Raw genomic sequence first — 14,271 nt, forward strand, 5'->3', positions numbered from 1 at the left:
ATCTGGTAGTCCATAAGTCTGCAATGCAGCATGCCACTGTACGCCGACGCCTGTCAATGCGCAAACAAACAAAGTGAAGTGAAGTAAAGAGATGAGAATATCGAAAAAACTGCGTGGTGTCTTTGGAAAGAAGCAAACAGCGTTATGGCGTGGGACAGGCCGATAAGATCTAGATGGTCAAGCCGGATTCCCAAACAACAGCTGGACAGAATCATTTTTACGGTGGCGGTGGCGTCTCCTCAGGGTGCAAGTATTCGAGATGATCGCCGGTTGAGAAGTAACCAACGTGATCTGACATGATCCGCGGAAGACTTGATTCCCACAAGGCCCGCTGTTCTTCAAGTTTCTGTTTTCGTCTCTCTGCATCCGCGGTCCCCGTGTCAGTCCGTTTTCTACGTTGCAAAAGCAGTGGTGCGCTACAACTCGTGGGTAGTGTAGGAGTATGGCTCCATTCGTTTGCCCACGTATTGGATCTGTTGTGACCGGGTTTTCGTGGGATAGTGGTGGCAGCACCATCGTCTTGACTGCCCAGTTGTTCCAATCCAGGCCTCCTTCGTACGCGTCGCAGTCTCTGGGATAGACCTCGTCTCGCCGATTCGCCCGTTGTCTCAACAGCATCTGCGGGCTCCTGAACATCTTTCTCATATTGTATCGTTACCGCCTTCGCGATGATCGGAGATCTAGGGGGTGGAATGTCTTCGACATCCTACACCAAAGTACAAGATTAGTAACTTTGAGGTGCATAGTGTGCGGGCTACAAGCCAAAGTTAGTCCTGCTATGAATGCAATAGATAGCCCTGAATTAAACAAGAATTCAGTAAGCTCAGTTGCGATACGTACTGGTGAGTTGAGCATGCTTTGACGCTTGTTCCTGCTCTTCTTGATGTGGCTCTTGAGCGCGCTCGAATCAAGAGGTTTGAGGAGCTCGAAGCTGCAGAGCAGTTCTCCCGAAACCGACATGACGGCGCCCCAGTTGTCAAATTCGCCGCAGTACTGGGAAGTATTAGCATAAGTCCAACTGTGGGATATGTGATATCGCTTACGTTTGGCGCTGAGAACACAGTGACCAGCACTCGGTCAGTAAAGAACTCATAACCGTCCTCGACCACCATGTGAGCTCTGCAAACAAGGTCGAAGTCATGCCTTGCCAGGAACTCCATGATGACCTTCTTTCCAAAACAATAACTAACGCCTCTTTCGTTAGACTCCCAGTCGTTCTCCATATCCGCAGGATCACTCCACAGGAGATCGTTCAGCAAGCCATAGTCGGGTACATCAGTAGGTCGCGCGATTTGTCTAATGTCATCCATATGCGACAAGCTTGGAGACAGTCCACCGTGAACACAGAAAATCTTCTGCGCGACAATAGCTGCAATAGGGAGTGTATTGAATGTATCCACAAAAGCTTTCCAGACTTTGATATTGCATCTCCTCTTGCATTCGTCGTAGAAGCCGTATACACGTGTAACGTTGGCGCATTCGTGGTTGCCGCGGAGGAGGAAGAAGTTCTCGGGGAACTTGAGTTTGTAGCAGAGTAAGAGTAGAATCGTTTCCAAGCTCTGCTTGCCGCGGTCTACGTAGTCGCCGAGGAATAGGTAATTCGAGTTGGGAGGGAATCCGCACATCTCGAACATGCGGATCAAATCAGTGTACTGGCCGTGGATGTCGCCAACAATCTTGACAGGCGGGGCGAGCTCGAGTAGCGCGGGTTGACTGAGAAAGACTTCGCGGGCAGCAGAGCAGATGGCGAAGATCTCAGCGTTCTTTAAGCTGACCGTCTTGGTGACCTTCCCGGCGTAAGCTGCATCCAAAAGTCGCTGAATCATGTCGTCGAGGTCCATGGTCTTGAGCGCGGTGAGCTCCATGGGGGAACCCGAACCGTCAGTGGGTGCGGGAGGCTCTGGAAGTCTGGGTATGGGTTGGTCCTTCTTCTGCAGAATTGACTCTCCCGGCTGAGCAGAGGCCAAAGGCTGTGCTGCTCCCGTCGGCGGCACGTCCGAGACGTGGTCGACTTCGCCGGTTTTCTGAGCCTTGCTCACTCCTTCATGTCCCGTTCCGAGTGTTGCGCCGTGGACCGGTGAGGGTGGTGCTTGTGGTTCGTCTTGGTCTGATTCGGCCTTATCAGCTGCTTCTAGGGTTGCTTCTGTGGGAGCGGTCGCTGAGGCTGAAGCGACCGAGCCCCGTCGCGAGCCTCTTGATTTGGTGGAAGCTGCATCTGACTTGTCGGCTTTTCCGTTGGAGTCGTTAAGGGCAGCAATCGAGTTTCGCGGGCTGTCGGATTTGCCGGTGCCCGGGATCTTGTTGCGCAACGAGTTGCGTAGAGAGCGGGTAGAGTCCTTGGTGTCGGATCTCTCGAAAGAGCGGTAGTACTCGCGGCCGAGAGGTACGCCGTCGGCACCGCCCTTCTCGCCCTTCTTATCCTTGCCGCTCGACTGCTGGTTGCCCATGATGAAGGTTGCGGACTAAGCGAGCGTGTGGAGAAGAGTATTGGGTGTGTGTATGTCTGGTGAGAGCAATGGTGTCCTGTCTCATAGACTGGGGAAGCGGCGGCGGCGGCGGGTTGGGTTGGAAAGTGAAAGCACGAGCCGATGGTAGCCCTGGCACCTTCCCAGGATGTCTCGGAGCGATGACGCCACGTGCAAACACGCTCTCAGGTGATGTTTGAGGAAGTGGATAGACAATGCGCAGAGGCAGTGTTAGGGCGGCCGGTAGAGGCGGGCGAGAAAAGCAAGGAAGCGTGCCTCCGTCGGCGCTGTCGTTATCTGCCTCGGAGACTGGCAGGCGAGGCTGGGCGAGGCGACGGGGGAGCGATCGTCTTCCAGCGTGCGCGCCAGATCGATGGTATGCGGGCTGTGAGCGGGTCGGGCAGGCTCACTATGTGCGGGCAGTGCTGATGCGTCTGCGTGCGGGCGTCGTGGTGGCAGCGGTGATATCAACCTCTACGCGAGCAGAGCGGGGATTTAGTTGCGATGTCAGCCGCAAACGTTAGTTGGAGCCAGGGCATGGGCAGTGACGCTGGTGGGCGAGCTGGCGTCGTTCGGGCTCTGCGGACCGGTGAATAGCAGCGTTGGAAGCACACTAGCGCAATCAACGAGGGCAAGCTTGCAGAAGCCCAGACAACCACCGCGTTGAGGCTGTACACGACCTGGACTGCCGAAAGACGGAGATCACAGCGATGCGCGACTGCTGGAACGGCTATCGTGAGAGGGGCAAAAGCTGTGGAGAGAGTGCGCCGCAGACGGTAGCGAAGTTGGAGACGAAAGGCTGCCAAGGTGACGACAAGGATGACGACTGGGCACACAAAGCGAACCGCCGCCTCTCTCGGTATATCCGACCACGTCCTGGAGCGACACATCAGACATCACGGATGCCGGCATGGCCATTGACACGCACCAGGGCTGACCGTCAGGCGCCCACAATCCTTGCATGTCACTTGCAAATCACGCATCACGTTTAGAAAACCACTCCCACTGACCCCACGAACGGCATCACCATGGGCCCACCGACCGCAGTTCGCCCAAGCCATGGGAATAAACGAAGCTGCTGCAGTTACAACGCTCCTCGGACCCCGCCGCTCCGCCAGTCACGTTCGAGAGCTTACGCAAGCATTCTTGTTCCGCCGCCGCGCGCAGATACACAGTTACCCATGCGCCCAAGGTCACTCCAAAAATCCCGCTGTTGCGACATTTATTCTCCTGCTGCCCAAGGGGTAATTGAGTGCGTGCCTGCACCACGTCACACGTGTTAAGCAAGTAAAAGCCTCATCAATCATGCTTTACACCGACATTTGCAGTTTGCATTTTGAACATCAGGTAGTCTTCTCCACCTTCTCATCACGTCAACTGTCCAAGCCGTGGCGCCAAGGGCGGACATCTTGGGTGCACATGTGACCTGGACTGGTGTATGCAAGACGCCACATGCATCTCCGCAGTCTCCAGTGTTACCAATAGCATCTTGACATCGCATCCATGCGAGTCCGCTATAGCTTGTTTCCTAGGTTGACATGGATAGCCTATTTACATGTTAGCTCGACCTGCATCTGTGCTTACTAGCGTAACGTACCTTCTTGTTGGTGTATGCCTCGAGACCAGCCTCGCCCAGCTCTCTGCCAATGCCAGACTGTTTCACACCTCCGAATGGAATACGGATGTCGGAATCGTTGCTCGAGTTGATCCACACCATGCCTGCTTCAATACGTCTAGCAACACGATGAGCCTTGGTGATGTTCTCGGTGAAGACAGCTGCACCGAGACCGTATGTCGTGTCGTTGGCACGGTTGATCGCCTCCTCCTCTTCCTTGAACGAGCTGATGACCACGAAAGGACCGAACACCTCCTCGCGATAGATCTTCATGTTGTCCTTGACGTTGGTGAATATGGTGGGTGAGACGAAGAAGCCCTTGCCGCCAGCATTCTTGTACGCTTCTCCACCCGCGATGAGAGTGGCGCCTTCCGACTTGCCAGACTCAATGTATGACAAGACGCGGTCGAACTGCGTCTTCGTGACCTGTGGACCCTGGAATGTGTCGTCTTTGAAGGGGTCGCCGACCACAGAAGTGGTCTTGACGTGCTCCTTGAAAGCTTCGACAAACTTGTCGTAGATGCCTTCTTGCACTAGAATTCTTGATGTTGCTGTGCAGACTTGACCCTGGTTGTACCTAAATGGTGTAAGCTCAATTGACAGAAAAGCGTAGACACGACTTACATGATACCAACGTGACTCCACTTGACTGCTTGATCCAGGTCTGCGTCGTCAAATACTACCAAAGGTGATTTACCACCTGTTTCAAGAGTGATGTTCTTCATGTTGACAGCTGCCATCTTCATAATCTCTTTTCCTGTGGCCGTAGATCCTGTGAATGCAATCTTGTCGACGTCGAGATGTTGGGCCAGAGCTGCACCAGCCTTCCTTCCCTCGCCGTTGATGAAGTTGACAACGCCGGGAGGGAAGCCAGCCTCCTTGACGAGGTTTCCGAGATACAGGATAGAGAGGGGTGTTTGTTCAGCTGCCTTCAAGACTACCGTGTTACCAGTGCAAAGAGCAGGTCCTAGCTTCCACGCCGCCATTGCGAGAGGGAAGTTCCATGGAATAATCTGACCACACACACCAAGAGGCTCACGAACTGTGTAAGCCAGCTTGAGAGGCGAGGTATCAATGACCGTGCCGTGGATCTTGTTGGCATATCCTGCGTAGTACTTGATAGTGCCAACGACCTCACCCAAGTCGTCGTTCAGCGAGACAGAGTAAGGCTTGCCGTTGTCCCATGTCTCGATGGTGGCTAGTGTTTCCTTGTGCTCTTCAATCAACTGTGCAAACTTGTAGAGGAGGTCAGCTCGAGCATTGGTGTCCATGTCTCGCCAGTCCGGGTTCTTGAACGCTTTCCGCGCAGCTGCTACGGCATCGTCCACATCTTCGGGTCCAGCGGCATAGACAGAGACGATCTCGCTCTCATCACTGTACCATGTTAGCTATAGCTACCAATCAAGACAGCAAGCGTACCTCGGGTTGATCGAAGTAATGGTCTCGCCCGACTTGGACTTGACGAATTCATTGTTGATGAAGAGACCCCTTGGCTGCTGGTACTTGCGACCATTCGGCGCAGTAAGCTCAACGAAGAGGTCAGACATGTTGGTTGGAGTACTATAGTGTCTCCACACAGGACCGTAACAACTTCTAGGAGCTCTGCGTATCGAAGTCTGGAAGGGAACAGCTGGTTTGGAGCGAAGTGAAGCGCGAGTGAGGGCGGAGTAGAGACAGGACATCTCCTTGGCCGGCGAGGAGACAGCTAGCTATCTATAGGCTGCGGACATGTAGGACGCTGATGACGACCACGGGACAGCCGTAGCTTCCCTTGATAGTGTGGACCCCGCCATCGATGCCCGTACCTAGCTTATCCGCATGCAACTGCCTCTTTCAGACACCCGTCGTCTCGGTATCGGCCTCTCTCATCAACTTTATCAACCACGGCTATGGATGTGACGCGTCCCCGAGGTTCACAGAACGAATAAACGCGTGCCGTCATGTGAGTAGGCGAGGCGGGCTGGGCAGTCGCGACGCGTCGGCGTCCAGAGTCGGCAACAGCCCTGTCGCTACCCCACCACCATCATGAGAAACTCGCGCGCATCCAATAACTTTCTTATTCCCGTCAAACAACACTCCTCACCGACTACACACCAGCCCAATCCAACGTTTGTCACACAATGTCGAGAGGCACAACCACTAAGATACACAGCCACTTACTCAAACTGCCGCAGACTCTCTCCGCGCTCCCTCTCGCCCTCGCAGACCCCACCATAGACATGATGGAAGAAGCGACGCTGCCCGTTACTCCCGAAGCCGAACGCCCCGATGCCTCGATAGACGTTGCCCACTCGCTCGAATACTGGAATAATGTCTCGCCAGACGTCAACGGCATGCTGGGCGGGTTTCCCCAAACTTCGCGCATCGATTTGCAGGGTTCTTCAAATTTCTTGACAAAATTGCGTAGGGGCAAGGCGCAGGGTTCTAAGGAACCGCTGCCACCTCTCGAGCGTGTAGCGGACTGTGGCGCCGGTATTGGACGTATAACTAAAGGCCTATTGTTGGGCGTCAGTAAACAAGTGGACGTAGTAGAGCCGGTGAAGAAATTTACAGATGAACTGGTACAAAGTCTGGGGAATGGCGAGTATGCCGGAGACGGCGAGACAAGATCTGGAAAGGGCCAGGTGGGAAAAGTCATAAACCTGGGGCTGCAGGACTGGATACCAGAGCCGGGTGCATACGACGTGATTTGGAACCAATGGTGTGTCGGACACTTGACGGACGCCCAATTTGTTGTCTACATGCGGAGGTGTGGCGAAGGCTTGAAGAAGGCAGAGGGCGATGCGACAAGTCGGAGCTGGATCATAGTCAAGGAGAACTTGTCTACGGATATTCATCACAAGGATATCTACGACGATGAAGACTCGAGTGTGACGCGGTCAGATAAGAAGTTCAGGGCTCTGTTCCAGGAAGCCGGACTGAAGATTGTGGCGACGGAACAACAAAGAGGGATGCCCAGGGAGTTGTTCCCAGTTAGGATGTATGCGCTCAGACCTGAGTAGACGTATAGCCAGTCCTACTGTTTGTGAGATAGGGTGTCAGGCGCAGGAAACATGATACCCCGGGCGTCTTTATTAGAATGAACGCTATTGCCATGCTTATACTCATCTTAATCCTATGGTATCAAACCTTCCGTACTCTCGTTGCGCCTCTACACCTCACCAATCTCCGCAAATTTGTGCGCAAACCCAAGCGAAAGCACCGGTACCCCATCCACAGGTTCGTGTACCGGTAGCCTGCCGACTGTGACCTTCTTCCTCACCACCTTCGGCTTCGCAGCGTCTTTCTCCTCCGTTTCCGCTCCACCAGACGTATCCATGACATCTTCAAACTCCTCTTCCTCCTCTTCTTCATCTTCGTCACCTTCCTCCCCTTCTTCCTCGCCGTCATCCGCACCCTGCGCGCCAGGATCAGGGTAACTAGCTGGATACTTTTGCCGGAGATACTTTATGTCGAAGACCTCTTGGTGCGCATGTTTCCAGAGATCCACGATCTCATCTGCAGAGAGTACATCTTTGACGCGTGTAGTAGGTATGGCCTCAGAGTCTAGTCGTTCTGACTCGGGCACAGTATCTTCCTCTTCCTCTTCTATGGCAGTGGTGGCAGTGGGTTCTGACTTGCGGGGCGCTATCCCCCATTCTTCGGGTACAAAACACCATTCTGATGCTTTACGGATTCGCTCTTCAACCCAGCTTTCTTCCATGGGCTCTAGCCTCTTTCGTAGCAATGTGCCTGCCATACCTGCTGCCATGCCGCCTCCGGCATTCATCGGAAAGGAAGAGTTGGGGAATGGATGGAGAGCTTCAAATTTCGCTGTATTGGTTGGTAGGGCTTGTATGCTGGTCATTCTCCGTCGCACGTCGCGCTCAACGAGGACTGCATTGCCGGCACTGTCGACCATGGGGTTGCCGGCGGCATCTTTTGACGGGATATGATGTTTTTGGGTGACGAGCTTGGATTGGTGGCGGTAGCCGCCGTTTATGAGGAGATGGATTGAGTTGAGGTAGGATGTTACTGTCCTGGTTGTTTGTTGGATTTGTGGCCTAGTTTCGCGTTAGCGCGTGTCTCGCTGGGTACAATAACAGTCCAATTTCCGCACTTCAAGGCTGGCCTGAGAAAGACGTAATAAACGGAGACATCTCATCGCATGTACGAAAGGTATGAGACGCGAAAAGATCACACCAGAAGACGCGTGCACGAAACAAAGCTGCATGACAAACACACACGCATCCCAACGTGAACTCACTACCAGCCTCTCACTTACCAATCTACAACCTCACCCCGACTCATCTTGTACTGCATCTCGGCCTGCAACCGATCCATACCCTTGATCATCGGCATCAACTGACTGCGCAGCTGATCCAACAGCCTGATGTCCTCCCGATCAGGCGCGCCCTGGAAGTTTTGATTCATTCTGGCCTGTTGTTCCTAGTCCTTGACCTTGATTTCCAACTCTTTTACTGAAGATTGGCCTGGTTTCGCGCAAATGTAGAGTGCTTAGAAGGAAACGAAAGTTGACGTGGAGATGTGGAGGTGCTTGAAGATGGTTGGAGTGATTGGTTCATGGATGCGGCTTTAGCACGAGGCACTTGGAGTAATTGGGCTTAGCGTACTTGGCACATCCGGAAGCTTGAGGGAGGGTCGACTTGAGAGTTCTTTTGCCAGAATATATGCATTGGCATACCACACGTTGATTCAACTCATCGAGTGCGAGAAAAACAACATTGTATTACTGGTAATGACAGGCAAATTGCTGGAAGGAAATCCGACTACAAGGCAAAAGAAAGCACCTGGCGCCCAGATGGTCCCCTCCATCCCATCTCCCTTCGGCCTCCAACCACCGCCTTGATTCATCAAACCTTCTCTCCAATCACCGCGATGATGCTGGCAAAGCCTCCATCGGGCGTAGGCTTGATAGATAGCTTTCCTGTAGCGGAGTCCCAATCAGCCTTGTGTGTAGTGTCATTCTTCTCCTCCGATGCATGCGCATTGATGCCAATGGGGATGCCAAAGAGACGAATACTTCCACCACCGGATACAGAGCTTGAGACCTGCTTGTCAAATTCGTCGATCGTGTTGCCCGAGAATTGGACTTCGAAAGCGAGGTTCGAGACGATGACGAACTGCACGACGCGAGCTAGACCCTTGACTCCATCTGGGGCGTCGCTCTTGAGTTTGTAGGCAGAGTTGCCGCGAATGTCCCTGTTATTGGTAAGCGACTGTCTGGGTAAAATGCAGAACGGGGACGGAGGGAAAAGAATGCACGCACCATTTTCCCGAGTTCACATCGATCTTTCGGAATTGGTCGTCCCAAGACATGGTGAGAGTAGTCTTGAGCTGATCCTCGTGCGTGAACATGGTGCTTTCTTTGTTGTCCACGCTGGCGTTGACACCTAGAGAGATCCAAGGCACGTAGTCGAATGAGACGCCACCGCCTGCGTTAGTATGCTTGAAGCTCTTCTCGTCAACCTTGCTACCTTTGTTGAAGTCGATAGTTACTTCACCGCGCGGCTTGTTCTTAACACTCGCCGTGCTCAACCAACCTGCCACTTGCTCAGCGTAGGTTGGGGCTGAGTAAAGTGGAACGTAGTAGTCAGCTGTGGGTGATGCCACGACGCCTTTGGTCGTAATTTGCCTCAAGATGGCGTCGGCATCCTGAGCTCCAAGCGTTACCACGGGCATGTTGAGGCTGAATGGGCTGTCAGATCCTGAAGGTCTTATTGATACGTTATTCAACTCACCCTGAGAGTGGTGTAGCGCCGTTGATAGCGTCTCGAATTCGCTGCTTGTCCTTCATGTACGAGAACGCCATGTCACCATAGGCATCTCGAGTGGCAGAGTCGGTAGCAGATATCGCGCTGTTGTAGTTTGACTCTAGCGAGTTGAGATGCTGTTGATCGCGACTCTTCCAGGAGAACCACGTGTCACCCGGAACCATGAAGTCTGGCTCCTTTTTAAGTGCTACCCACTCTGCTTTGGCCTTGACTGTTGCAGCATCGAATGCTTCTTTTGCTGACGCTTCGTTGAGCATTGCTGTGGCCAAGTTCAGCTTGTTGGTGGAATTAGGCTCTGCGCCCTAATTCATCATATGAGTCATCTCCTCTTTAATTTGGGCGGTCACACTACTTACAAGGTCAACATGTTCCATATATGTCTGGAGCGCACGAGAGAATGAGTTCGACTTGGAAGGGACGTAGAACATGTTGTCGGTGTACAGTTGGCTATCGCCGATCTCGAAGATACCCATGTTGGCGTAGATCGGATCAATCAAACTCGCCGGTCCAGCAGGTGGTCCACGCTGAGCTCTGGTGCTGAAGAAGTAGGATGTATGCTCGCCGGTTTGGTCTCCAAGTTGAGACCTGATAGCATCGCAGTATGCAAGCCAAAAAGACTTGTTAGCCTTGTCTTGAGACATGATTGATAGGAAGATTGAGAGACTTGAAAACGCTGGTGTGTAGTAAGATATAGGATGCAGTGCTGATTTGCTTCCGATGATGTTGCTGTTTTCTTGTGATCACAGCGGAGCTATATATGTGATGGACCTTTCAGAGTTAACCAAAGAAGACTAGTACTGTTCTGTGCACACATCGTTAGGTCGCTGTAAAGATGGTCTGTTCAGTCCGGAGTCCTTTGCAGATTACGAGAATGAGTCAAGAGGCTGGCTGAAGACGCAGCTTCTGTCTGATCTGTTGGCGCTACACTTACGAGAATTTGCAGAGTCACACTGCGTAGGTGTAGCGAGTAGAGGACGTCGCATTGCGAGGCGCCGTTTCGACAAGCTGAGTTCGATTGCGTCCATAGTTTGTAGCTTCATGCAACCGGCAAGAACGAAAATCCAGACTTCAGACATGTGACATATATTTGAGCTGGATTAGCAATGGCATCGGAAAGTTGGGCTTTAGCGGAGTTGGAAGGACGCGCTATCTAGCAAACTTTGCTACAAGGGCATTTGCTTGAGTCTGCAGATGCTGCCAGAGCTGGGTTTGGCAAGCAGTTCCAGTATTTGCACTGAACTTGTCTATTACAAACGTCTACGAGTTGGGAACGAAGACATTGCGACTGGCCGTAACCGCCAATGAAAAAGTTCAATGTTTGCGTAATTGGCCTCCTCTTTTCTCGTGATGTGGAATCATAGGCTTGTGCTGTGGCCTAAGCATGCTTCGCAGCTCCGCGATCTATAGCTGTGGCGTTTTTCGTCTTGATGAAGTATAGCTGAGATCAGTTCTGTGGTGCTTTACATCGGACCGCCCAAATGATACTCGCTATTCGTTCCGGTTAGCTATGAACCACTGGAGGATGCATATTGAGAGATGGCCAGGAACGGTGCGTAATCTAATCAGCTTGGGCTGGCAAGATGGCTGAGCTGGGTAATGCGTGTGTGCTGCACGATATCACCTTCTGACACAACGATTACGAATTAGGCGACATCTCGGCGGGTAAGGCTGAGCAATTCTGCCTTGCGGATCATCGTCCAGCCTGCAGGTGCGGATGTGATGAGCGGAGTACAGGAACTAGCTTCCCCACTAGTGCATTAGTGTCTCGAGAACCCCTCCAGCTTGAGGCCTCCTGCAAAACACACCACTGCATGAGAATAAGCAACGCAGGCTACTGATTTCGAATCATTGCCATTTCAGCTGCGCCACATACCACAGATGAGCATCACCGACACACCTCATCTGGTCCATAACGGCGGCCGCGCTGCTAATCCCTCTCCTGTCATTCGTATCACTCAGCTGGCATCGTCCTCTGCATTTGTCCCATGCAGCTCATTACATGACTATGCATCAAAGGCCAGATTCGGGCTCAGCTCGAAATGCGACCGCGAGATGTAGTCTTGACTTGCATTCACTTGCATGCTCTACTTAGATACCGCGTCGACGTTTTCCCTCCTGTCTCTTGTTGAACAACCAGCGAATAGCTTAGATTCCCGTCATGGACACTCAGTCGTTCGAGTTCCAGGAGAACTTCTCCTTCTCACTTGTTGAAGGCTTGCCCCGAAAACCTAGCGCGCAACCGTCACGCTTTTGGAAGGCACTATCATACACCTTCCTACCCATCCTGGCCGGAGGGACTGGCAGCCTCGAAGATGAGGGGCAGGCACTGTTTGTGGCTGCGCAAGGCCAGCCTGGAATCCCGGAAGGAAGGACGCTACCTCAGGAAGTGACGAACTACCAAGTCTTCATCAAGACGGATGTGATTCAGACTATCAACCGCCCTTCATACTCAGCATCCAACGGGCGGTCGTACTTTGAACTTCTCTACAGGTAACATTCCATGTTCACTGTTCACATTTGCTGAGACTGATGTCGCGCAGGTACCTCCGTTATGCTACAGCTGTATGCTCAAACTCATCGCCAAAAGCTGTGACAACGTTCCAAGTGCCATTGCTAATATGCCTCAGGGCGCCGAGACTCCGGACATACGCAACGCTCGAAAGGCGTTGTTTGATGCAGAAGCGAAGAAGGAAGCAGCGTGGAAAGCCGCTCTACATGCCTTTCGCCCTACAGCCGCAACGTCCTTCGTGGATGCATTGAGTCATGACAAAGCGTATCTGGATGCATGGAATGTTGAGCAGCAACGTTTTAACGAATACAAGTCTCTGCAGACACCAGAAATGGAAGATATGCTGAAGCAGCTCGATATTACCAAGTCTGCAAATGACCGGCTCTTATACAAGATCAAGTTCGTACTTGCCCATACTCTGCCATACCATGAAATGTCACTCATCATCCGATAGCAATACGATGCCTTGTATTGGCCTGAGCGAGGATCAAACTGTGCCATTGGAACCCTTACAGGTGGACACCAAAGATGTCTTTTACCGTCCACGCCACTCCCTTAGTGACTATGAACGACAGTACGCGGCGTGGCTTGGTCAATCCAAAATGCTAGCAGGGCCTTACCATGTTCATCTGGCCGAGGTGGATACTCTGACATGGGCAGGATTGGGTCATCCCGACCTTGACCAAGCAAAGCCACTCGACGTCAGCTCTATTGCAATGGATCTATACAAGATCATTGACGTACAGCTGTGGTTCATGGGTGGGCCTGCCGCAGCTGTCGACGTCGAAAGAGGACTGTGGAACTACCAAGGCTTTCGAGACCTGGGTAAGCTGTCTGAGGATGCACCCTCATACTTGCGAGAGCCCTTTTGTAAGACTACAAAATTGCTGCTTGCTTGGGGTCTGCGCATGGAGATCATGTTTCCGTCTTTCGTGTCTGAAATGGATCGTAGAAGCTTCATTGCGTCTTTGAGATTTCCGTTTCGACAGGATGAGCACAACAAGGACATGTACTTTAGTCAGTCTGGCGCAGACACGTATCCAGTATTACTAGCTGCGCTCGCTGATATAGTTTAGTATGCCAAGTAGGCAGATCGAATGGTTTCTTCTTGATGCAACCGTACACTGTTTCAGATGCTATGGATTAATCATCAATTCTACCGAAAAGCTTCACGAGTCAGTCTCAACCCACTCTAGCTGAATAGCGCGACATCGGAGTGGCCACGCATGCCAATGATAAGCAACATAGGTGGTAAAACTACTCGATCGCCTGAATATGTGCCTTGGTCTAGACAAATGTCCACGTCGCACTAATGCTGCATCAAACGCACCGTCGGCTGTCGTCACCTACATTAGTCTAGTGTTACAATGATTGGAACGCTGTGGCTACCTGATGCCTGCACACGCTCAGATTAACACGAGTATTGATGTCAGGTCATCGTAGTTCGATCAACCAGGAATGATGGCTGGCTGATACTTCCGAATATCCAGCTGAATGTGCCCAATTTGTAGCGGTTTGTGTGTTAGCAGATGATCAATCCAGGTGTCCCGTGATGAGCAAGAGGTAGGCTCATACAAGTCCATATATTCACGCCTCGTGTATAGACCATGACTTCGGTGAGCGGTACTATATATACTTAGGCAAACCTTCCAGGCCCTCCGCAACTCTCTACACATTCACATCGCTCTTCCTTCGTCCCCCAGAGCCCTAAACTCTACTTCATTATGAACAGGATCGTCATCCATCAAACCAGACTCTCAATGGACGGTCAATCCTCATGCTGCCTCCAAACACCCTGCCCCCAAGTCGGCGTCAACGAGCAAATCCTTGTTCGCATCTACAATCTTAGCGTCGCTCACGGCATCGAGACAATGACCTACAAATGGTTTTCGTACGCCCTAGGGGCTT

At 52.2% G+C, this 14,271-nt stretch overlaps 6 protein-coding genes across 6 annotated transcripts; 2 read left to right on the forward strand and 4 right to left on the reverse strand.

Annotated features, from left to right (window-relative positions):
• Positions 1–217: 217 nt before the first annotated feature.
• Positions 218–2,447, reverse strand: BKA58DRAFT_308899 (Metallo-dependent phosphatase-like protein; the record flags this gene model as incomplete). Its single annotated transcript, XM_046167218.1, has 3 exons — positions 218–706; positions 841–993; positions 1,044–2,447. The coding sequence occupies 3 exons, from the start codon at positions 2,445–2,447 to the stop codon at positions 218–220; spliced, it is 2,046 nt and encodes a 681-aa protein (XP_046028963.1).
• Positions 2,448–3,979: 1,532 nt separating this feature from the next.
• BKA58DRAFT_310000 (aldehyde dehydrogenase-like protein) lies at positions 3,980–5,627 on the reverse strand (the record flags this gene model as incomplete). The annotated part of the gene is made up of 4 exons (XM_046167273.1): positions 3,980–4,012; positions 4,063–4,657; positions 4,705–5,454; positions 5,500–5,627. The coding sequence occupies 4 exons, from the start codon at positions 5,625–5,627 to the stop codon at positions 3,980–3,982; spliced, it is 1,506 nt and encodes a 501-aa protein (XP_046028964.1).
• Positions 5,628–5,873: 246 nt separating this feature from the next.
• On the forward strand, positions 5,874–7,192 carry BKA58DRAFT_376582 (alpha-N-methyltransferase NTM1). Its single transcript, XM_046169533.1, has 2 exons — positions 5,874–6,188; positions 6,255–7,192. Exon 2 carries the CDS (start codon positions 6,300–6,302, stop codon positions 7,080–7,082), a length of 783 nt encoding a protein of 260 aa, XP_046028965.1. The 5' UTR covers positions 5,874–6,188; positions 6,255–6,299; the 3' UTR covers positions 7,083–7,192.
• BKA58DRAFT_376584 (uncharacterized protein) lies at positions 7,193–8,731 on the reverse strand. The gene is made up of 2 exons (XM_046169534.1): positions 8,345–8,731; positions 7,193–8,123 (listed from the first exon to the last, which is right to left on the reverse strand). Exons 1-2 carry the CDS (start codon positions 8,491–8,493, stop codon positions 7,232–7,234), a joined length of 1,041 nt encoding a protein of 346 aa, XP_046028966.1. The 5' UTR covers positions 8,494–8,731; the 3' UTR covers positions 7,193–7,231.
• Positions 8,732–8,758: 27 nt separating this feature from the next.
• BKA58DRAFT_376585 (uncharacterized protein) lies at positions 8,759–10,605 on the reverse strand. The gene is made up of 4 exons (XM_046169535.1): positions 10,211–10,605; positions 9,822–10,156; positions 9,350–9,769; positions 8,759–9,282 (listed from the first exon to the last, which is right to left on the reverse strand). Exons 1-4 carry the CDS (start codon positions 10,493–10,495, stop codon positions 8,934–8,936), a joined length of 1,389 nt encoding a protein of 462 aa, XP_046028967.1. The 5' UTR covers positions 10,496–10,605; the 3' UTR covers positions 8,759–8,933.
• A 1,059-nt stretch (positions 10,606–11,664) lies between these two features.
• On the forward strand, positions 11,665–13,551 carry BKA58DRAFT_376586 (uncharacterized protein). The gene is made up of 4 exons (XM_046169536.1): positions 11,665–12,344; positions 12,395–12,416; positions 12,482–12,762; positions 12,818–13,551. Exons 1-4 carry the CDS (start codon positions 12,013–12,015, stop codon positions 13,437–13,439), a joined length of 1,257 nt encoding a protein of 418 aa, XP_046028968.1. The 5' UTR covers positions 11,665–12,012; the 3' UTR covers positions 13,440–13,551.
• The last annotated feature ends 720 nt before the right edge of the window (positions 13,552–14,271 follow it).

Source organism: Alternaria rosae (genome assembly GCF_020736505.1).
Source record: "Alternaria rosae strain MPI-PUGE-AT-0040 chromosome Unknown BKA58scaffold_2, whole genome shotgun sequence".
Classification (NCBI taxonomy): Eukaryota; Fungi; Ascomycota; class Dothideomycetes; order Pleosporales; family Pleosporaceae; genus Alternaria; species Alternaria rosae.

Coding starts and splice junctions, on each gene's coding strand:
- BKA58DRAFT_376582 (XM_046169533.1), top strand. CDS start 6,300: ATGATGGAAGAAGCGACGCTGCCCGTTACTCCCGAAGCCGAACGCCCC.
- BKA58DRAFT_376584 (XM_046169534.1), bottom strand. CDS start 8,493: ATGAATCAAAACTTCCAGGGCGCGCCTGATCGGGAGGACATCAGGCTG. Junction 8,124..8,344: donor CGGGGTGAGGTTGTAGATTG/GTAAGTGAGAGG, acceptor ACGCGAAACTAG/GCCACAAATCCAACAAACAA.
- BKA58DRAFT_376585 (XM_046169535.1), bottom strand. CDS start 10,495: ATGTCTCAAGACAAGGCTAACAAGTCTTTTTGGCTTGCATACTGCGAT. Junction 10,157..10,210: donor ATATGGAACATGTTGACCTT/GTAAGTAGTGTG, acceptor ATGATGAATTAG/GGCGCAGAGCCTAATTCCAC. Junction 9,283..9,349: donor GATGTGAACTCGGGAAAATG/GTGCGTGCATTC, acceptor TACCAATAACAG/GGACATTCGCGGCAACTCTG.
- BKA58DRAFT_376586 (XM_046169536.1), top strand. CDS start 12,013: ATGGACACTCAGTCGTTCGAGTTCCAGGAGAACTTCTCCTTCTCACTT. Junction 12,345..12,394: donor TACTTTGAACTTCTCTACAG/GTAACATTCCAT, acceptor GATGTCGCGCAG/GTACCTCCGTTATGCTACAG. Junction 12,417..12,481: donor ACCTCCGTTATGCTACAGCT/GTATGCTCAAAC, acceptor AATATGCCTCAG/GGCGCCGAGACTCCGGACAT.